Here is a 23726-nt window from a genome sequence, read left to right as displayed (position 1 = left end):
CTGTTCTCAAAACATATCTGTCCTTCCACTCAAAACATGGCAGGACAGGTCTCCATGCCCGCATTCTGCTGGCAGCAGACAAAACCAGGGAGAACCAGAATGTGACTCCATGTCTCATGAAATAACCCCCCAGAGACTAGTCAGATTTTCCAGAGAAACAGAACCAACAGGATGGAGAGAGAGAGAGAGAGAGATTTGTTTTAAGAAACTGGCTCACGTGACTGTTGGGGCTGGCAAGTCCAACATCTTTAGGGCAGGCTGGAGACCCAGGGAGAGCTGATGTGACAGTCTTGAGTCCAGAGGCAGGATTCCTTTCTTCTCAGGGGACCTGGGTCCTTTCTCTTAAAGCCTTCGACTGATTAGATGAGGCCCATCCACATTATGAAGGATAATCTGCTTCCCTCAAAGTCTACTGGTTTAAACGTAAATCCCATCTACAAAATACCTCACAACAACGTCTAGACTGGTGTTGACCAAACAGTTGGCACCATGGCCTGGCCAAGTTGACACACGAGAGTGACCATCATACCCAGCCATAGTTGCCGTGAGAAAGGCTGCCTAGAGTGGTAACACCTGAGCCAGACCAGGATGAGAAAGGTCAGAGGGGACCCCTGCAGTTCCCAGGCAGAGTGCAGAGTCCTCCTAAGTGTGATTCACAGCCTGGGGGAGGAGCCCCTCTGCACCCCCACCCATGACACCAGGGCTTAAGGCAGGAGATGCACACATGTGCCACCCCAGCAAGTGGCAGACCCAGGGGGCTGGCATTGGCCCAGAAACCACCAACCTGTGTCAATTGCAATATCACACATACAGCCTGCTACAGGACTTCCCTGAGTCAGGGACACTCCCTGCTCTCCTTTTGGCAAATTGCTGGCACAAGAAATATGTTTCTCATTCAAAAATACGTAAATAATCAAAAAGAATCAGGGTTGATTGATATTTGCAATCACAACAAAAAATACTCTTAACCCTCACTTTAATATACAAACAAGATAGATCGTAAATGTAAATGACAAAACAATAAAGCTTTGGGGAACAAAAATAGGATAAAACTTAACAAGATACAAAATACTAACAAAGCGTAATGGATAAATTGGATTATATTAAAATGAAGACCTTTTCATCAAGGATATAGTAGACTTGAACACCATTAAGCAGCTTAGTTTGATTTATATTCATAGAACACTCCATCAACAGCAGAGAAACATTCACCAAAATAAAAATAGCAGAAATCAATAATCTCAAATAGAGATCAATCAAAAATTCTTTGAAAAGACGAATATAGTTGTCAGTCTTACTAGAAGTTTATCAAAAGAAAAAAAAGACAAATTGCCAATGTCAGAAATGAAGGAGAGTATATCTCCACAGACCCCTCAAGATATTCCAGTAATAATAAAGCAATGATACTATGAACAACTTTATGCACCTATATTCAATAATTTAAATGAAATTTTAAGATTTCTTGAAAACCACTAACTACCAAAACTCATTGGAGATGAAATAATCTAAGTAGTCCTGTAACTAGTGAGGATACTGAAATTGTGGCTAAAACCCTTCCAGAAAAGAAAATCTCCAATTCCAGGTGGTTTCACTTGTGAGTTATGCTAATCGTTTTTAAAAATAAGAATTCCATACAATCTCTTTCAGAAAATAAAATGGAAAGAACACTTCTCAACTCATTTTGAGGCCAGCATTACTCTGATACCAAAACTAGACAAAAACAGTACTACGGACAATATCCTTCGTGAACATACACACAAAAATCATCGACAAAATATTAGTAAACCAGATCTGCTCATATATAAAGAGTCAAGACAGCATGACCAAGTGGGGTTAACCCAAGAGTGGAAGGCTGGTTCAGTATTCAAAAATTAATATAACTCACCATGTTAATAGTCTTAAGAAGGAAAAACCACATAGTTATATTGATGCAGAAAAAGCATTTGACAAAATTCAATTCCCATTTATAAGAAAAGCTCTCAGCAAACTAGGAATAGAAGGAAACTTCCTCAACCTGATAAAGAGTATCTACAAAAAAAACCCTATAATGTCATACTTAATGAAAGACTGAATGCTTTAAGATGTGGTACAAGGATATCTGACCTCACAACTTCCATTCAGCATAGTATTGGAAATCACAGCCAGTGCAATATGGCAAGGGAAAAAAAAGTCACTGTAAAAGAGATTGGAAAGGAGAAAACAAAACTGACCCTGTTCACAGATGACATAATTATCTACATCAGAGTTCCCAAGTAATCTTTTTAGAAAAAAAGGAAGAAAAACCCTCCTAGAACTAGTGAGTTTAGTAAGGCCACAAGATACAAAGTTAACAGTCAAAAATCAATTGTATTTCTATATAGTAGCAATAAACAATCAGAAATTGAAATTAAAAATTGAATGCCATTTACAATAACCAAAAAAACCAAAAAAATTTAGGTATAAACCAACAAAACATATATAGGATCTATGTGCTGAAAAGTACAAAATGCCAATGAGAGAAACTGAAGGAAACCTAAATAAATAGAGAGACATACTGTGTTCAAGGATTGAAAGACTCAACATAGTAAAGATATCAATTCTCCCCTAAATTGGTCTATATGTTTAACATAAATACTATCAAAATCCCAGCAGGATTTTTTTTTTTTTTTGTAGTCCTAGATAAACTTGTTCTAAAATTTATATGAAAAGACAAACTAAAACACCTAAACCAATTTTGAAAAAGAGGAATAAAATTGGAAGAAACATACTTCCCAATTTTGGATATGCTGTATAGTTACGATAATAAAGACAGTGTAATATTGGTAGAGCAGTGGACACACAGACCAATGGAACAGAATAGAGTCCAGAAATAGCCCCCACACAGGCCAACTGAGCAAGCAATTCAATGGAGAAAAGACAGTCCCTTCAACAAATGGTGTTGGAACAAGTGAACACCCATAATTAAAACAGAATCCCTTGAACTAACTTCACACCTTCTATAAAAATTAACTGAAAATGGGCCATAGACCAACACAGAAGAAAAGATTCTAGAAAATCCTTGACACCTGGGATTAGGCAGAGTTCTTGCACAAGACACTGAAAGTACTATCCATAAAAGAAACTGATGAACTTAATCTCATCAAAATTAATGTTTTACTCATGAAAGACACTATTAAGAGAATAAAAATATAAACCACAGACTGGATAAGTATTTTCAAATCACATATCCAACAACAGACTTGGATTCAGAATATTTTAAACTCAAAACTTAGAATTGAGAAATGGGCAGGAGTCTTCACCAAAGAAAACATGCAGATGGTAAATAAACACATGAAAATATGTTCAGTGTCATTAGCCAGTAAAGAAATGCAACCTAAAACCACAATGAGGTACCATTCACGCCTATTAAAATGGCTAAAGTGAAAGAAAGACACTGACAGTACTAAGTGCTGGCAAGGAAACCAAGCATCTGGAACTCAAATATATTGCTGGTGGGGACATAACTGCTACAGCCACTCTGGAGAACAGTCTGGCAGTGTCCTACAAAGTTAATTGTACACTTAGCATAGGACCCAGACATCTGATTCCTAAGTATTGTTCCTAGAGAAGACTTAGGTTCCCACAAAAACCTGTACAAGAGTATTCACGGTGGCTTTATTTGTAAGAGCCAAATCCTAGAAACAACCCAAATGTCAAGTGGGTGAACAAACAAATGGAAACGAAAGAATGTCACATATCCATGCAGTGGGACACTAGCTGTCTGCAAAAGGGACACTCACAGAATAGCTTGATGAGTCTCAGGGATATTATGCTGAGAGACAAAAGCCAGTCTTAAAAGGTTACGTACTATGATTCCATTTATGTACATTATGTTCTCAAAGTGACAACATGATAGTGATGGAGAACAGATTAGGAGGAAGTGACTACAAAGGGGTAACACAGGGAATGTTTGGGCATGACAGACTATTTCTGTATCCTGTTGTGGTGGTGGTGACATGAACTGATACATGTCATAAAATTTCGTGGAACTTGTGTTGAGGGTCCTCAAGACCACCATCAGGCTCAGTGACTCACTAGAAGGACTCAGGGAGAGGAAGAGCAAAGCTCTGCCTCTAGAGTCCCCCCGGATTCTGCTCCTGGCTGCTTCTGCTCTGTATCCTTCCCCTGTGACGAACATGACCATCAGTACCAAAGTTTTCCATGAGTTCTGTGGGTCTTATTAATGAACTATCAAACCTGAAGGTGGTTTTGGGAAGCCCCCAAACTTGTAGTTGATGTCAGAAGTCTCGAGCAGACTTTGCCCTTAACCTTAGGTTTGTCTAAAATCAGGTACTATGTAGAAAACTGGTGAAATTCAAATAAGGTCTGCTGTTTAGTTAGTAGTATCGTACCAAGGTCAATTTCCTGGTTTTATTAATTGTGGTATGATTCTGTGAGATGTTTTCATTGGGGGAAGCTGGGTGATGGGTACACAGGGACTCTACTATTTTTGCAGCTTCTATGCGAATCTAAAATTATTTCAACATAAAGTTGATAAGAAAAAAACCCCAAAATTTAGCAAAAATATACCAGGCAAATGCAAACCACACACAACAGGGGTGGCACTATTAACGTCAGACAAGATTAAAATCAAGGCCAAAAGCATTAAGTGAAGCAAAGGGGAATTTAACAAGACATCATTGCCACTGCAAATCTAATGGGCCTGAATATGCACCAACACATGACTTGATGGCAGAAACTAAATTTTAATATAGTGTTGCTGAAAACATGGCAGTCACTCTGGCATATTAGGAGTATAAATTGTGCTTGAGAGGTTTATTAATTTTTCAATATCTAAATAAGCTTAAAATCATATACCTTTCAATTCAACAATTCAGCTTCTAAGAGTTCATCCTGCAGACATAATCACACTGAGACACATGTAAAGGCCGTTCTCTACAGCAATGATCAGCTGCAGACAACAAGCTCCTCCCCCGCTAGGGACACTGAAGGCTAGGCTCAATGGAGCACCGTATCAGGGGACGTCACGCAGCCCAGGAACAGAGTGAGATGGAGATAGATGGGCATGGCACAATCCCCACACAAAAAGTGAGGGACACACTAGTGTGTAATACAGCTATGCTTCCATGTGCGATGAGTCACCCCTGGAGGGAGACCCGAGTGGTTTTATCTTCAGCAGTGTTGCCTCGTGGGAGGGAAAACAGCTACAGAGGTGCAGGAGATGGCTCCTTTCAAGTCATAGCCTCTTGTATTTCAATCTTTTTTTACCACGGACACATGTTAATTTCTAAAATAAAATATGGTGGGGGAAAATAACAATCATCATGTCTGCAACATGGACTGTAATTTTTTTTTACCTCTTCCTTCCCACATTTCCAGGGCCCTGATCAGTCTTCACTTGGAGGGAGACCTCTCTAGTCCCTACCAGCCAAATTCTTATTACAGTTTCACAAAAGAACACACTCCCCGTTTGCTAAAGCTATCGTCACAAGTTTCTCAGACTCAGGTAAAGCAGTCTGTCAGGTCCAAGGCGTCGGCTGACACCCTGAACAGGTTTGTGTGCTTAGAGCAAAAGGTCTGCGTGCTGAGAGGTTTCTGACAAAAGGTTCACATGCTAAGAAGCAGAATCTCACACCAAAAGATATCCACGGCTGTTGCCACCGTCCACCCCTACTCCCAGGTTACCAAGTGCCTGGACCAGGCGCCCTCCTTGCGTTGTGTAAGGCAAAGCTTCTTGGGAAACAGATCCCCTCATAGGAGCGAGCACTAGGTAGAATGCATAACCTCCTCTGACAGCCACAAACAGAGGCAGCAACACATGGAACTCAAGGTACAGACACTGATAGACCTTTTATTAGTGAGGTATTTAATTGCATTTTTACAAAAAACATTCTAAAACAAAGTGACAATTGGGAACCTAATTCTTTGGATTGATAGTAGGGATATTTGAGGATCCTAATATTCTGTACCTGCTATCCCATCAGGAAGATCACATAATGTACTCAGAAGCTATTAAAAACTGGCTTCTTATAAGGAGAATCAATCACAACTAAATTCTGTCCTGTGTCACACTCCTGCCCCTCCACATACTGTCTGAGCATGCACTTTTCTTTTGCAGGCTAATTTATGAGGCCTTCTGCCTTAGTCAGGAATATTGCCAAGTAGAAGGTTTGCTGAGCCTTCTGGTAGAAAATGCAGAACCCGCATAATGCAAATAGCTCAATTTACCATGGCTTGTACTCAAGGCAAAGTATATAATAAATGGCTGCATTTTCATCAGATATGCAAAAGGTCAACATCTACAGCAAAGACAAAAGGAAGAGGTATGTATCTTAGAGACGAGCTCACTGCTCCTTTAAGAGGGGAATTCTCAATGGTGTGTCAACTGGTGACTCACAGTGTGTTAGTTTTTCAGGCCTGTCTCAGATGGGGAGAGCACAGCTCTGCTCGGAGGCCCAACCCTAAGTAACCTTCGCTATTTCAGGATCACTGGAGTTTGTTCAAAGTGAGTCTACACTGTCGAATTCCCCATTATTCCCTTCAGAAGCAGCCCTGGGCAAGTGGCAATACCAATCATGTTGGTGCCCAGGGGTCTAGAACTCAGGCCAGCACTGGGTTGGAATTCACCACTGATTTATGGGATGGACCATACATTTATACCAACCAAGCTCCCAGACTTACGGCCCCTGGACATGCCCCACATTTAAGTCAGCACAGCCTTGCTTCTCTGTACATAGATCTCCCAATTTTCCTGTTTGTTCATAGCAAAGGTTCATTTTTTAAAAGCTGAGAAAGCTACATGCTGAACCGTAATTACAAACACCTATTGAGGATCCATACCACTGTGAGACCATGTTAACTTCAAAGTCTTTGGCTATTCCCCCCATTAATATTTTTAATACATACAAGAAATTCCACACCATTGGAACCTGTTCCCCAAAAGCATCAAGATTCTCATCCTCTGTGCTTTACCAGTCAAAATGGACCCTCAAGGCATGCTTTCTAACCGGGATGGCCAGAGCAGAGGCCAAGTGACCCTCGGGGTGGAACCCCCTCCTCCATGGCAAGAGCTCACATTCCAAACAAACACTAACTCCTACAGAGGTTTCAAATGTCTCAGCGTCTTTGGATTTCATTGATATGAAATGAACCAAGTATAAGATTAAGTGTCTAATTGGACACATAAGATTTCTGAGAGATATACCCACCAATCAATATATGGCAGGAGAGGCATTTTTCTTGGCACCAGCTCTGTGTCGTGGTTAAGCACGTGCAGGACCACGTGGACGTGATCCGTGCAGCTCTGTATTAAAGTTCAGCCAATGTGGGAGGGGAGAGGGTCAAGGACCTCACGCTCTTCCCAGGACTGAGGGTCCACAGACTACGCATCTGTCCAGGGGGTGCGTGTTACAGCCCAGGAAGACCCGCAGGTCGGGGAACTCCTCCTCACTTCAGGGGGCTCTTTACTCATTGTCATCTGGGATTTCCCGGAGCCCTTGGCTGTGGCGAGTTCGCCCACTGATTTCCAGCAGGGCCTGGGCCTCGGGGTCCGTGTCGAGGATGCTCTTGCTGCTCTTGGCCTTGGGGAGAACCGCAGAAGGATAGGTGTGATCGATGGCATGCACAGAGAGATGAGTGGCTCCCAATAACCAAGAACAAGCAGAAAACAGGGTGGGCTCCAGTCCCCTCTGAGGCCCCTCCCACCCTGGGATTCAACCACTGGGAGCTTATGGGGTGTTGTGGGAGGCCCAAAGATGACTCACAGACCCAGAACCCAGGAACTGGAAGGAAGCCCAGCCCCTGCTCCCCCTGCAGACAGACAGGGAGAGCCAAGGGTCCCCCACCTCGGCCAAGTTCACAGCTTGGGCGGGTCCCCGCTTCCCAGGGCCATTCTTCTCAACCACCATGAATCCCAGACAAGACTTCCAGCTGTGCACCTACCCGTATCCCCCAAGGCCAGCAGCAGCTGCCAGAAACAAATCTGGAATAAACTCTCTCCAACCAGAGGAGTAAGAGGGGTAAAGCCAAGTAAACAGAGAGAGGCCTCTGCACTCAAGGTCCCCACCAGGTCACAGAAGCCACGTTCCACTCACCAGCTGCGCCTCGGGGACGTCCCCGACCGCCCACACCTCCATCCTGTCAAACTGGAAGTTCTCCTGGGCGGACAGCTGCGGACTGTTGTACGTGGTGCACGTGGGCTTGGCTTTGCTGTGTCCTTTCCCAAAATCGACATCCACCCAGAGCCCAAAGTACTCGTACTGGCCTCCCATGCCCTGCGAAGGAGGCAGCAGAGGTTGGCATCATAGCCGCTCCCAGCCCACAACATCCCACATGCCAGGCTGCCCCTTGTCCGCCCAAGGCAGGGGCAGATGAGTGGTGAGTGCGATTTCCTTTCCTCCTTGACTGTGAAATGCAGATGCTGCAACTCACTTGTCCAGTTCCAAGTTGCTAGAACAGTCCCTGATGTCCCCAGTGCACACCCCCAGCTTTCTCAAGAGGCTGTGCTGGCCACAAGCACAAGTGACAGCAGAGAATAAAATAAAACACAGACCACCGGGTGCAGACACCTGACTGTGGAAACAGAGAGTTGAGCACAGAAGCTGATGCTGCAAACCCCTGGGTCTGGGCCTCGTGCCCCCACCCGCTTCCAGGCAGGGACCCTCATCCATACACAGAAAGGAAACTGAGCTCAGGGCAACTCAAACCCTCGTTCTTTCCAGCACATGGTCTCACTGCTTAGCTCTAAGCTGGTGGCCGATGAGAACGGGACAGCTTCTCAACCTCATTCCCTGACAACCTTCTCTCGCCGCCCGCCACATTGCTGCCCACCCCCCACCCCCCATGCCAGGTGTGAGGCAGGCAGTGATGCCTAGGGACAGGTCTGGCACCAACACCATCTCAAGCCACAAAGGCCACAAACAGATCACCTGAGAGGCAGGAAAGTGGGCTGCATTCACCGCATGCATGCGCACCATTGAAAAGCCACAGGGAGGCTTCGTCCTTCCCTAAGGGAAATCCTGTCCTAGCTGCCGCTGCTCCCAGCACTGAGAAGGGGGCAGAAGGAACTGGACGTGGCACATGCATGCAGCTAGATGCCCCACAGCTCCCCCATTGTGGAGGGGCCGAGCATTAGGACCTACTCCAGCGCGGAATCCTCTCCAGGCCCTTACCAGTCCATTTGGGATCGTCTGCTGTCCATGGTTCAAGTACATGTAGTGGTCGTTGTAGCCTGTGTGCGTGTACACCGCCATGCTGGGGGAGATGGAGAACAGGAAACATCTGTCATCCCCTGAAAGTGGCCAGAGAGCAAAATAAACAGGGTCACCATGTCAGAGCTGGGCACAAAGACAGCAGGAAACGTGAGGGAGCTTTGTCTGAGACGGCAGCGCAGCAAGACCTTCCTGCCATCTCCAGGTATGCCCTGAATTCATGACACCTGGAAGTCAGCAGCCTGGGGATCAGGACAGGTCCCAGACCCCATGCAGGACAAGCCTGACAGCTGCCCAGGGGCCTGGGTGGATGAGCTGGAGGTTTGGGATTAGGATGACAGCTGGTAAGGAATTGACCTCTGTTTCGGGACATCTTTTAGCTCTGGCCAGGAAAAGCACATCAAAATTGGAAAGAGCAGGTCTCCCTTTAACTCATGAGGAAGGGGACAGTTCCCACCTAAAAGAATGCACCATGCAAGAGAGAGAAAACCTGAGGGTGCAGAGCTGGCCACAGGGCACGAACTGCTGGGAAGGGAAGAGGGCTGGGCACACGTGCCGCTAAAAGAAAACTACTGGTCAAAACTCTGGAAATGGGCAGCGTCCCAAGTCTCCGAGCCCCTCATTCCATAAGCACACTCAGCACTTGGGGGTGGGTGGAGATGAGCCCCTGCCTCACCCTCAGGGAGCCCCAGTGAGGGAGTCACAGGAGAGGCGCTCCCCACAGCGTCTGCCCGCCTCAATACTGATGTCGTGAAGGTCACGTGACTGTCAAAAGAAGCCCTGGAGGCCTGCAGAGGAGCTTTTTGGGGGGCTTCTGTTAGGTGGGAAGGAAGTCATGAGAAGCAGACTGGGAGCACGAACATGGAGGACAGACGTGAAGGGGATCCGAGGGCTGAGGGCCTCAGGGGAAGGAGGATGCTCTGCAGAGAACAGCTGAAGCACACCCGTGGCCTCCAGGCCTCACAGGCCTGGTGGGGGGGCCTCTGTGGCCAGGGTCGGGGAGGCTCCTGGAGGCGGCACATCAGCCAGACTCCCAGGTCAGGAGGGACATCCTGAGACAGAGCTGGCTGGGATGAGAGCCACTCATGGAAGACAGACCCTGTGCAAGGACAGCAGGGGCCCTCTAGTCCCACCGGAGGGTTTGTGAGTGTCAGGAGGGGGAAGAAGGGCGATTAGGCCAGAAGGTCAACTAGAACTGCACACTGGAGGGGCTTTACTCCCAACAAGAGTCCCTGGTCTGCTTCATTGGTTTGGGCAGGTTTAGACAAGAACTGCCAGGACGCACCCTACTGCACCCCACCCCTGCGCTGGCCTTTGGAGAAGCATCACTGTGCTGTGCAATCCTGGCCCAGATGCCAAGCAAGGTGACAGAGACACAGAGAGCAAACCCCTCAGCTGTGATGCGCTCACATTCTGGTCAGCCTGGTGTCTGCTCTCAGTGGGGAAGGCCATGGAGGGGAAACATTACTCGCTAGGATACAGGGGCAAGGTTACCTGCAAAAAAATGTCAAGCCAACAGCGGGGGCTCCTTATCTAATTCTCACAATAGCGACACCCAGCCATTCAGTGACCGCCACCCAGCACTAAACAGCTGACGAGCTGTCTGCCCATACAGTGCAGTTCATGTCATTGTGGGAGGTAAGCACCAGGCCAAGGGCCAGTGCTGGGACTTGAAATCCTACTGCTCAATCTGAAGCCTCAGATCTTTTCAGCCACAGCACAGAAAACAAGAAAAAGTGAAGTGATGCCCATGGCTGTTACATCGCTTAGTGCCTCAGAGCTTAGAGTTATCATCTCCAGGACCGACAGACAGAACACTCTGAACCTGACCCAAAGCCCAGGGATCTGCGCCACCATGGTGCAAGGCTGCCCTCTGCTGGAATTTCCTCCTCATGTCTCAGAACAGAAGGAGCTCAAGTTCGAAAGCTTGGGCATTGTACCTTTCCACCATCCTTCAGGAAGATTAAATCTGCTTGTTAATAAAACATGAAGACTCAGCAGAGTCAACTTGAAGTTAATATTAAAGGAGCTGGAGGAAGTAGAAGTTTTACCTATAATAATTCTTAGGATTTTTTCATATCCCAAAGCAGAGAGAGCCTCCAGCTGCACAGCGAGACAGGGCTACCGGTAATTTCCCCACAGCCTCGAGGCCAGGCTGTCAGGGGAAGGTGCCCCATTCTGGTGACACTGTGGCAGGGAGACATGGGGGTGCAGAAAAGAGCTCATGCAGCAGACTTGGGGCCAGTATCCCTGAAAGGCTGCTTGCAAGGTCGGCTCTTGGCTGGTGTCTGGGAACTTGGATTTGGGAGGTTCCCACCACTCTCTAGCTGGTTAGAACAGCTCACTACATCTACACTGTGCAAAAAGGCATGGCTTGTGCCGAGCACCCACTTTCCTCCTGGGAGTCAGAAATTCTGGTACATAACTCAGAGGGGCCTCTCTGACCAGCCTCTAATAAAAACCCTGGGCACTGAGTCTCTCGTGGGCTTCCCTGGTAGAGAATATCTCACATGTGTTGTCACAGCTCATTGCTGGAGGAATTAAGTGCATCGTCTGTGACTCCACTGCGAGAAGACCCATGGATGCTTGTGCCTGGTTTCCCTGGACTTCACCCACGCACCTTTTCCCTGGGCTGACTCTGCGTCCTTTTCCTAATAATAATAAATCATAGCTAACAAATCATAATAAATCATAGCTATGAGGGCAACTATATGCTGAGTTCATGAGTCCTTCTAGTGAATCACTGATGTGTGGGTAGTCTTGGGGACCCCCATCACAGTGGGGAAGGCCTTGGGAGCAGCAACTGTTTTAAAGATCTGGAACATTCTGAAACCTAGAAATAAATCAAATCCTAGAAACAAGAGGATCTCAGGAATAGAGGTACCCAACCCTTCACCTAATGATTTCTTCCAACCATCCAAGGCAAATGGCCACCCAGCCTCTGCTAAAAGCCCTCCAGGAATGGCAGCTCTCCACCGGACAGTTCCCCCCTGGCCTCCAGAAGCTCTGCCTACTGGAGGGAAGAGAGCAGCAATTCCAGTGACATGTGGTCAGACAGAGGACACATGGAAGTACACGGCCTTTGCATGGTTAAGGAGGCTTCCTGGAGGAGGTGACCCTGGGCTAAGTCCCAACAAGGAGCTGAGTGTGCAGACAGGTGGGAGAGAAGAAAGAGCAGTGTGTGCCAAGCCCCGTCAATGAGAGAGTTGGGCCTGTTTTGGAAACTGCAAGTAGTTCAGTAACACTGAGCTCAGAGCACAAAGGGACAGGAGCGGGTAGTGAGGCCAGAGCCCCGGACCCTCATACCATGACATAAGGTGCACTGCCCTGAGGGCAGGGGGGTCTGCTCTCACCCAGGAGGTGAGCAGCACGTCAGATTTGCCAGGGTGAGGCTGACGGCAGAGGCCAGGCAGAAGGTGGCAATGGTAAGTCCAGTGAGAGAGAGAGAGACGGAGGAGAGAGACAGGAGGGCCGCATGCAGAATCCAGGGAGCTGGTGTCCCACAGGGCCACGAGGCCTTTCTCCCCTGTCTCTCTCATCTCAGGATCATGGGAGGACCCCGGATCCTCCCGTTCCACTGAGCCGGCCTAAGGAAGGGATCACTGGGAGGACCCCTCCCCAGAACACCAACAGCCAGGCTGCTCTGTTCAGCTCACAGCCATGAAGCTGAGGCGCATCTGGTCTCTGTTAGAGCCGTGACAGCCCTCCACGTCACAGCCACTGGCCCCCGAGGAGCCCTACTAAGAGCATGGGGATGCACCAGGGAAAACATGACGATTCAAATCATGGTGACAGCAGGCTCACCTCTGAGTACAGAGAGCAGTCCACCACCCGGGAAATGAGCTTTGTAAACATTTTTAAAGGACCATTTTTATCAGAGAAATCACAAAACAGGAAAACTACAGCAGAAAAGAAAGGCAAAGGCAGAAAAGCAAGCATGCATGGAGCGGGTCAGGAAGGAGGGCAGCTGCTCATGGTAGGGGAGAGGTCCAATCTGGAAGCAGCGGCGCCTCCTGTTCCCTCCAAGGCATCCACAGCCAACTTCTCCCATGACCTGTACACCTGGCGCCACTTAATAACGCTGGGCCTGACCCAAAGGCTGGGCATGACCAGGCCTGTCTGCTACTGTTCCCTGTTGCCAGGATCAAAAAAGACATCCGTGATGTGTTAAGCCTCCATAAAGCAGCATCACATGTGACTATCACCCTGATCATGTCCAGAAAACACCTGGAGGAGATGACAGGACATTTCTAATTCCTCTGTCCTCTGTCTCACCAGCGCTGTGCTACCCTGGGGGTTTGGGTCACCGAGTCCTACCTTGAAACTGAGGCTTGACCTCCCAGGAGCTGGAGGCAAACCCCCCGAACACATGGCCATCGTGGTCCTCAAGGAGGGCCACGCAGGGCCCCCGATGGGTGATGCGTCCACAGAGCTGGGAGAAGCTGTGCCCATGGAGCTCGGATGAGAAGAGAAGACGCCAGCGGTGCTGCCACTCCCTGGGCAGGTGGGAGTCCAGGTAGATGACCGACAGGACATCCAGGAGGCTCTCAAACTCCCTCCCCTGGTCCACCTGGCGCTCTGGGACCAGGCTGGCCAGGTCAAGGGACGAGCACAGGACAAGCAAACCTTTATGGATGATCACACTCAGAAATGTGGCCACGTGGGGGGACCTGAACACCCAGTCCTCGATCGTGGCTCGGTCACAGTCACAGTCCAGCCATTGAGGCCCCAGAAGCCTCTCGCCACCTGGGGGAGGGGACAGTCAATATCGTCACCTTATAGCTACCATCTAAACCTGCACTTGCCAGTATAAGAGCCACGAGCCAACCATGGCCATTGAGCACTTGCAATGTGGCTCATCTGTGTTGAGATATGCTGTTAAGTAAAATATGCACCTGGTTTGAAAGACCTGGTATTAAAAAAAATGTAAAATATCTCAATAATTTTTTTACATTGATTACATGTTAAAATTTAACTTTGGACATATTCTTATAATTAATTTCACTTGTTTCTTTTTACTATTTTAATGTGGCTACTAGAAAAGTTAAAAACTCCACATGGGGCTTGCTTTATTTCTGTTGGCCAGCGCTGATCTGAAGAATTCAACATCAACACTTATCCTTTCTCTCCTCTCCAAGCTGCATTTCAGAAGCCCGGGAGACAGCCCGGCCCCAAAACTGCTCAGCAATCAGTCCCAGAGAGAGCTACACCAAAGCTGCCACTCTGGGGGCTTCTGCCCTGACAAAGTCATCTAGAAAGTCCTTAGAAGTGTGTTCTCCAGGCAAGTCAGGGTGGCGCTTGGTAACTTATTGCTGCCACCCCCCCCCCCCAGTTGATCTGGGGAGAATGGGTGTCATTAGTTATAAATTATTTTCATTTTCAAGTGACATCTGTGGTCCCGCTTTCCCTCTCTTTCCTCCCAAGCGTGGAGGTGATGCGGTAACACTGCAGGAGCGCACACCTGCGACTCACGCAGCCCAGCTCCAACCCTTGGCCCACTACCTCCATGACCTTGGCAAGGTCTTCCCTTTGTGACTCAGTTTCCTCATGTGTAAAATGGAGGTAATGCTAGAACCTACCCCACTTGGTTGTTATGAGGATGAGGGGAGATTTAATGTTTTAATCTTACTGACACATGCAAAAGCTCAATTTACAGCTATTGTAATTCCCAACCTATGGACATTTTGGATCTGACCTGAAATACCAACGTCTTCTCTAACTTGGCCTACTTTATTAACCAGCAGAAGCAGAAACCCAACTACTTAATCTTCTACTTCACAATTTATACAATATTTCAAAATTCCTATCATGTCTAATCAAACTATTTTTCAAATACTTTCCATTTTTCATTACCCATGTATTACTTGAAATATTAAGGATAATTTTAATCGTCCAACTTAACTTTTCCTACTTAAATGACCACTTTAATTTTCTATATTTATGATACTTTTTAAAAAATACTGACTTAGACTGATAAATAGTTCATCCATAAGACAAACTACAGTTAAATACATATAGAGAGAGATTCCTAAATTAATTTTTAAAATACAACCTATTTTCAAGCAGCATTTAAAAATCTAGCTAAAGAGTAACATGTTTATAAAGTAAGTTCTTTGCAGAAAGATTCATCACAAGGTTTTTAAAATCCTAAGTAAATTTAAATATACACTGTTTCTCACCCAACAATAGAAGAATACATACATATTCTTCTCAAGTGCATATTGAGCATTACCCAAAATAGATAGTATTATAGGCCATAAAAGATGCCTCGATACATTTTAAAGGATTGAATCATACAACCATCATGGAATAAAATAAAAATCAAGAGAAGCAATCTGAGGAACTCACAAGCATGTAGAAATTAAATAACAAACTTTTAAAACCAGTAGGCCAAGGAAAAAATCATAAAGGACATTAGAAAACACCAAGATATAAAAACAAACAAACAAACAAAAAAACACCGAGATGAATGAAAACAAACATAACAGACCAAAACTTATGGGATATAGCTAAAGCAGTGCTTAGAGGGAAATTTATGGCTATAAATGCCTACATTGAAAAAGAAGAGAGATCTCAAATTAATAATCTAAACTTCCAACTTAAACTAGGAAAAGAAGACCAAACAAAATCAAAAGCAAGCAGAAGGAAATAAAAAACTCAGTCAAAAATAAGTGAAACAGAGAATAGAAAAGCAACAAAGAAAAATTAATGAAACCAAAACTTAGTTCTTTGAAAAGATCAGCAAAAAACTGAGAAACCTTTAGCTAGACTGACCAAGAATAAAAAGAAAGAAGACTCAAATTACTAAAATCAGAAATGAAAGTGGGGACATCACTACTCCTTTTGGAGAAATAAGAATGATTATAAGGAAATACTATATCAATTGTATGCCAACAAATTGCACGGCTTAGAACAAGGATGGAGGGCAGACGCTTCCTGATTTCAAAACATTCCCCCAAGGCTGCAGTAATGCAGACGGCGACTCCCACCCTACAACCAAGGTCTAGGGCACTTGCCTGGAAGCCTCATTTCGGAGAGCAGCTGAGCAGCCAATGCCCGCACGCTGGGGACTGCACCTGGGGCTTTCTTCCCGGTCCAGCCTCCCAGCTCCTGCCTGTGGCCTAGCACGTGCACCACAGAGCCAAGCAGGTCCTCTGTAAACTTTAAGATCACAATTTTACCATTAAAACAGTTCTACTGTGACCTGAGACCCATGTCATATCATCATGGAGAAGGCCAGTTTTCTTTATCTCTTAATGCCAACTATTATGGACCACAAAGTGGAAGGAAAAAAATCACCCAACTTATGTAGTTATTCATTTTTCTAAGGATACATTTGGTCTAGAAGTTTTGCAAAGCCTTTGTCCAGGACTTCCAACCTCAACCAAACAGCTGGGTGGTCTCGGGTTCCCCAAGGGTGGACATCTCCATGATGCCTCCATCAGCTACATAATTGTCCTAAGTCCTCACCTAAGGACACAAGACTGCTGAGGAGGCTGCAAGGGACCCCGTGGTCTCCCTACCTTTTGGACTTCTCTGGCTGTCACAGGCCCTTCTGTGGCAGAGATCATCTTCAGAATCATGAGACTCTTCTCCTCGGAGTTTCCTTTCAGCAGGTGGGACATGAACACTGTGAACTGCTCATAGGAAACACTCTCGCTGGGCCCCTTCGCCTTCCCTGCCAGGTCGACCCTCCGCATGCCATCGTACAGTCTGGTGACCATCTCTGAGGGGAGAGCTTCCCCAACGTGGTTCTGTTGGAGACAAGGGGGAGAAGAGACAAGACAGGGTGTGAGTGATGCTTGGTAGTATAGCAGAAAAACAAAGGGCCACGACCGACCAAGCACCAAGACGGTGTTTCCCACAGTCACCTAGCCTTCCTGCAGCCCCACGTGTACCATCTCCCCCACCTAAGGACCTCATCCCACCTAGGGGCCCTCACACCAGAAGTGTCCTGGTTTATGGCTCCTCTTGTCCCCTTCTACAAACCATCCCATCCTGCCCCCCACTTCCCAGTCTCCCAAAACTGGCCACGTTGTTCCTGCCTCTGGTCATTGTCTGCTTTTCAGTCTGCTCAGAACATCATCTTCATTCTCAATGGTAACAGCTGCCATGTAAATGTCTGAGCTTATTAAGGTATGTCTGTGAACAGCTAATTTGGTCTCTGTGTTAGGGATTTCCAAATGTATTAGCTAGCTTTTACTTCTTATCCAATTTCTTTGTGCTCAATATGCATTTTTAATTAATTTTTTAAAAATTAAATCTTTAATTAATGCCTTGACAATTCTGTAAATATTGTTTTCCTTTTTAGCTTCAGCATCAAATCTGATTTGGTCCAGGGATTACAAACAAATGGTGAGCGAGAGCAAATCATGAACAAAATCACAAACTTGCGACACAGTAGAGTCTGAAAGCTGGATTCTCCTGTGACGACCGACCGCGTGTGTGCTGTTTGCCACACCATCAATGTTCTACAGTTCTCGTAAAGCAGGCTTCCACCCCCATCACTCAGAAGGAGCATTCCTATTTCTGTCAGTGTTTCCAAAGCAGTAGTGGAAAAGCAACCTCTAATTCCATCCCGAAGAAACCTTTATTAAGTCATCAAAGTCTTCTGATCAACTCTTAACCATATTTGTCTTGACAAACACTCATGAATGGTGCCACTCACTCTGTAACTGTCTGGTTCCCTGTGCTCCAGCTCAGTGTGTGCCCTAGGCCAGCTGGGACGCCTCCGACTCAGTGGAGACAGACAGAAAGACAGACAGACACACACACACACACACACACCCTGCACGCACACTCACATACCCCACAATGACATGACCTGGATAACCTCCTGGGCTAGCCTCCTCATCTGTAAAATGAACATGTCAGGGGATCTCCCAATGCCTACATCAACTCCCTCTCTGCACGTTCTAGAAGAGGAGGCTGGAAGGATGCCTGCACAGACTGCTTCCCCTCCCCACCTCCCGAGATGAGCTCATGCTCTCTCCTTGCCAGTGTCTTGCCTCAGTCTGAGCACTCAAACATGCCGTCAAGAGCCTCACGGAACAGGGTAACAAGATTGGAAAATGGACAGTTTCAACTCCCTATAAGAGGAATCTGGAATTTGTAACTTCATTATTTTGTAAGGAGTACCATAAATTCCTAGGACATCAAACGCTACAAATTCTAGTTGCACTTGCCACTTTATGGTTTCTGGACCTCCAAATCTGCTAAGGCAGACCCATCATCCGGCCTGTGACCCAGTCTCTGGGAGGGCAGCCAGGACATGTGGCTCAAGAGATAGGAAACAGGCTGTCTCCTCCAGTATCGATCTAGTTAGAATGCCCCAAATCATTATGTAAATCATTCCTTGTCTACTCTGAGTCCCTTTCCTCAGTACAGATAAGGTCCCGTATTGATTTCAAAGAAGGGCAGAGACATGTTTAGACACTGTCTCTGGCTACTTTACACTACAGCGACACAGCAGAGCAGCTGCCGCAGAGACCGCAGGCCCACAAAGCCAGAAATACGTACTATCTGGCCCTTTACAGAAAACAATCTTTTCGTCCCCATTTTGGCCCGAGGGCCATAGTGTGCAGACCCCCGCTCCCGACTACACACAGGCTGCTGGTTGTTATTCTTGCCTTTAGTGCCTTCAGAGAGAAGGACCGGGGCGAGGTACTTGAGCAGCTTTCATCTGACGAGAGAGCATCGAACAGCCTGTCGATCTCAGCCTGTTCCTCGGGAAGAAACTGTGAGCAACACCTCTGCCCCGAACGGCTTTTGCTGTTCCCCATCTCTCCTTACGGCTGGCACAAGTCTCTGCAGAAGGAAAGGACACAAGGTTAGAGAGGAAAATCAAAATGTAATAATCATAGAAAATAAGTGTTGACGATTATATGGTTAAGTTAATAGATATTGATTTAGCAGAAAAATGCAGCTAAAACAAATGCATTAGAGCCACATAATACTGTTTCAATGTGGGAAAAATTAATAGTTGGTACCAATAAATCGGAAAGCCCTGTCCCGATTCCTGTGATCTACCAAAGCACACTCGTGACTGTCAAAGTTATTTGAGAACACACTTCCTAAGCTAATGTAACTAAAAGGTATGGAAGAAAATCTGTGTTAAATCATTCTAACTACTCACTTTTTAAGGTTTACATGTATTTGAATAAAATCACCTTGAAAACACTGCCTGTAAAGTGGGAGTGCTATCTGAGAAGTTTTTCTTTGTGGTCCTGGTTTTGTCTACCAGCTGTGGTCTTGGGAGAGCTGCTGAAACTCTCTGTGCCTCGATTTCCTCCTATGAAAATGGGAATAATCACAGCCCGGCTGCAGGACATTGCTGTGATAACTAAACAAGTCAGCCAGAGCGAAAGAATGAGAACAGGGCCTGGTGCTGACCTTTCCTGTAAGACCCCAGCCAGCGCCACATCTGTGAGGTGTGGCAGGAGTGCTAGCAGAGGTGGGAGCCAGCAGCAGTGACCAGGGGCTTTGTTCACCGTCACAGACCTCATTACAGGAAGCAGTCAAGTGGCAATGGATTGGGCGATTCAAACTAATCGTGGTTAGAGATGAAAAAAATCTCTCACGAGACAAAGTGCTGTGAGTTTTAATTCCTGTCCTCAGATGTTTTCTGGAAACCCTGTGCTGGTAAGATTGCTGGAGAGATCACCACTTTCTCCTGCACAGGCAGCTTGATAAACTAAGTCAATGCAAAAGTAAATCTCCCACAGGCTGAGCCGAGGGAAGGGAGGCCATCCCGGCAGGCGTGGAGTGCAAACAACTGTCCCCATCAAGACCCAACTATTCGAAACCTCAAGTGACAACAGGTGCAGTCAGGACCTTCCTTTTCTATATTTCATTTAATTGAGATGACATTCACATAACATAAAATTAACCATTTTAAAGTATAAAATTCAGTGGCATTTAATCCACTCACAGTGTTGTACAAACACCACCTCTGTCTAGTTCCAAAACATTTTCATCACCCCAAAAGGAAACCCCGTACCCATTAGCAGTCTCTTCCCATCCCCTCTTCCCCAGCAACCACTAATCTACCCTGTCTCTATGGATTTCTCTATTCTGGACATTTCACGTAAACGAAATCACACAACACATGGCCTCTGAAGACAGCAGAACAGCGCAGCCTGGCCAGACCTCAGCAGGGCCCCCAAACATTTATGAGAAAAGGACAGGGCTGGGTAAGCTGCCAGCAGAGAGGACCAGAGGGCAGGATGAGCAGGAGAGGTGCAGGCTGAGGGCAGAATGCGCAGGAGAGGTACGGCCAACAGCAGAGGGTTGGCACAGGGCAGTGCCAGGAGAAGGCAGAGCCACACTGGCAGCACTGGTTTTTCAAGTAGGAGGGAGGAGGGTGTGCAGGAGCCTCCAGCAGGAGCTACGGGCCTGGAATCCATGAGAGGTAGGAGGACAGGCAGCCCCTAAACACAGCCCTGTCCCCTGTATCACCATTCTTAGCGCCTGCAGGGCACTGGTGAAGGGACCATCTCAGAACAGCTCCAAGGACAGCCTGTCTCCTTTTCAAAAGCTCCGCCACAAGACAAGATTAAGAAATGGCAATGGTACAAAGTGTTCCAAAGTTCACCATCCTGCCTCCGTCTCTTCAGTCAGGCCAGAAATCTCCTTAATTTCAGGGAGGAAATGAAGGCCTTCAGTACATCCTTATTTCTCTCCAGATGAACATTCCTGAACTTTCAGTCCCTGACAAGTTTTCTCTGAGTCATGGGACTTTCACAGCACACCTCGATACATGGCACACCCTTTTTTCTGGCAAGTTTTGCATAACATGACCTTACACTAGTCTCAAGATTTCTGTAAGTTTCCCTATATTCAGTTCTTTCAGAAGAGGATGCGCCCCAATGTTACTTTAAGAGAGCATGTTAAGACTATTTGCACCAGTAAGTCTCAAGTGGGGGCCGTTTTGTCTCCCAGGGGACATTTGGTAATGGTTGGAGACATTTTTGGTTGTCACAATGGGAGAAGGGAGTGCTGCTGGCATCTACTGTAGAGACCAGAGACGCTGACAAATATCCTACACATCACATGACAGCACTGCAACAAAGAATTATCCAGCCCCAAATGTCACAAGGTCCGAAGGCGAGACACCCTGGCTTTGAAGGACGTGGGGCAGGAGAATAGGATGGTTTGCCCTAAAGTGCACTGATCCAAAACACTTGCCCCTCTCAGCGTAGGCCCAGGCTCTGCAGTTACGATACAGGCAAAAACGGTTCTGGCACTTGGTTTTATGGCCACGGGCAAGTTAGTAAGTTCTTTTCGAACCTTAATAAAATGGAAGAAGGTCCAGCAGCCCACAATAAGTGACAAGGATTCTCTGCTTAACTAAACTTTAATTAGGCTCCTAGAGCCATCTGTGTACTTCCCTGTAAAAATCTAGTTTTAGCAAGAACCCCCCATCCCCATATCCCATCACCCTTGTTATCTAATTGGGTTCCTCATCCTCTCACAGCGCTGTCTAGTATCTGATCAGACAGGATTGGGAGAAGTGATGTCTGATCACCCTGGCCTGTCTTCAGCAAGAAGTAAGAATCCTGCTAGGTTGGTTTGGCCAGAATCCCCCTTACCCCTAATGTCTCCTCTTAGTAATTTTCCATCTGTTGACCCCTCACCCTGCTCCTTGGCTATAAATCTCTACTTGTCCATGTTGTATTTGGAGTTGGGCCCAACCTCTCTCCCTCACTGTAAAATATTACTGCAGGGGTCCCTATACTCATCGAGATGACCTTGAGTAACAAATGTCACCGAAAATTTCTTTAACCTAATGTTGTTGAGAGGATTAAATAAGGTAACCCAATGCATTTGATTCTGCTTTCTGGAGACCAAAAACAGGAACAGATGGGCCGAAGACAATCGAAGGTGGCTCCTTGAGTTCTTGCCTTGGGACAAGGGAAACAGCCCTGCTTAGAAGGAACTGAAGATTCCTCCCTCAGTGCTGGGGAGGTTGCCATCCAGGTGACTGCTCAGTCACCTCCTTCTCGGGGCTTCTCCAACTGGTTTCTGTCATCGTGGTATTCCCCACCCTGGCCTGCCAACCTCCAACCCTCTACCTCCAAGGGGCCATCGTCCTGAGAACCATGAATTGTCCCTCAGTGTCTCTGTCCTGCGAAGACTCCAACCGTCGCCTCTGGATAGACAGGCTTCAAATCCTGTTGATGTCCCAGAGCCCAGAGGCCCTTCCGCAGAGGGGCAGCTTGAGCCTAGGCCAGGAGCCCCTGAGGGCCAGGAGGTGACAGTCCTGCTCTGCCCCCTCCACAGCCCGGCTAACCTGCAGGGGTGCTGGCCTGGGAGCACTTTCTCTTCCTCTCCCCTGTGCCCAGAATTTAGTTCTCAACTCCAGCGCCCAATCGGTCGTGGTCAGAACACTAGAAGGAAGACCCCACCCTCCTCCTCCCGCGTCTACACCAGCTCTCTCTCCCATCACCCTCCCTTCCGGACAGCTGGGAACCTCCCGGGACCCCCTTATCGTGACCACTCGAGCGTCCCGCAAACCCCACCCCGAGGCCTGGAGAGATGTGGGCAGCCGGGGAGGGCAGGGCCCAGGCCCACTCCGGACGTCCTCTTTGATCCCCCCCAGCCGGGGCCGCGCCTCCCGCTCAGCTCACCACAGCGCTCCGCCCCAGCGGGGACCCCAGACCCGCCTTCCGGTCCAGTCTGCCCGGCCGCCCACGGGTTTTCCCCTTGGGGCCGCCCCGGCCTGTTGCCAGGCAACGACGCTGAAGAGCGGTCATTTGCCCCAATCGCAGAAGCGGAAGTTTGGGGGTGGAGCCCAAGGAAGGAGTCAGCCAATGGCGCTGCGCCTCACAGCGAGTGGGCGTGCCGCCGGCGGGTGGGCGGGGACACGTGTGGCGCCCGTCGCTGGCTTGAGCCTGTCAGGACGCTGCCTCCTTCTCCTTGATCTAAACCCCACCCTCGCGCAAGGTCCTGTGAAAACGCCGTGGACCTTCAGCGTCGGCAGAGCCGCTCAAGTCTCCCGGTTAACGAACCTGACTTTTCAGGCTGCAGGGTCGATGTCGTGGTGTCAGGCTGACTGGGCTAGGACAGTTGCAGGGTCCATAAGGGCAGCTTGTTTTTCAGTGTGCAAATACGTGTCGCACACCTACTATGTGCAGGAAGGCAGCGGCCATCCAGCAGTGAGCAGAGCCCTGCCCTCAGCATTCTCCGTCCTTCATCATTCAATCCCCGCCTGCTGAGAGTCTGGGGTGACGACTAAATGTAGGGGAGGGGAATGTCTAGGGAGGGTGGGCCTGTGGATAAGAGGCTTGGGAAGGGAGGGAAAAACAAGAACAGTGCGAGGCTGAGGGTGAGAGGCTATCAGCGGGAAAACAGGGGATAAAGGCACAAACAGGGTTTTCTAGGCTTGAAAAGAATTCAGAGGCCAACTGAACATTTTCCCGTCTTGCAGCAAGGTCTGTTGACTTTCCAAGCCCTTTCATAATCAGAACCCAGTGCCACATTTGTAACACGCCTGTAAAGGAGGCATTACTTCCATCATGAAGAAACTGGTTCAGAGAA

General features: G+C 47.5%; 1 protein-coding gene across 1 annotated transcript; it reads right to left on the bottom strand.

Moving 5' to 3' along the window:
• Positions 1 to 5823: 5823 nt before the first annotated feature.
• Positions 5824 to 22903, bottom strand: MEAK7 (MTOR associated protein, eak-7 homolog). Its single transcript, XM_063111722.1, has 8 exons — positions 22817 to 22903; positions 18818 to 18995; positions 16712 to 16942; positions 16205 to 16349; positions 13506 to 13934; positions 9150 to 9268; positions 8073 to 8252; positions 5824 to 7559 (listed from the first exon to the last, which is right to left on the bottom strand). The coding sequence occupies exons 2-8, from the start codon at positions 18968 to 18970 to the stop codon at positions 7443 to 7445; spliced, it is 1374 nt and encodes a 457-aa protein (XP_062967792.1). The 5' UTR covers positions 18971 to 18995; positions 22817 to 22903; the 3' UTR covers positions 5824 to 7442.
• Between the last annotated feature and the right edge of the window lie 823 nt (positions 22904 to 23726).

This window comes from Cynocephalus volans, chromosome 10 (assembly GCF_027409185.1).
Source record: "Cynocephalus volans isolate mCynVol1 chromosome 10, mCynVol1.pri, whole genome shotgun sequence".
NCBI classification, from domain to species: Eukaryota; Metazoa; Chordata; class Mammalia; order Dermoptera; family Cynocephalidae; genus Cynocephalus; species Cynocephalus volans.
Note: the sequence above shows the minus strand (reverse complement) of the source record. Positions and strands in the feature narration are given on the sequence as shown.

Coding starts and splice junctions, on each gene's coding strand:
- MEAK7 (XM_063111722.1), bottom strand. CDS start 18,970: ATGGGGAACAGCAAAAGCCGTTCGGGGCAGAGGTGTTGCTCACAGTTT. Junction 16,943..18,817: donor TCTCTCTGAAGGCACTAAAG/GCAAGAATAACA, acceptor TGTCTCCAACAG/AACCACGTTGGGGAAGCTCT. Junction 8,253..9,149: donor AGACGATCCCAAATGGACTG/GTAAGGGCCTGG, acceptor CCTCCTTCGCAG/GGCATGGGAGGCCAGTACGA.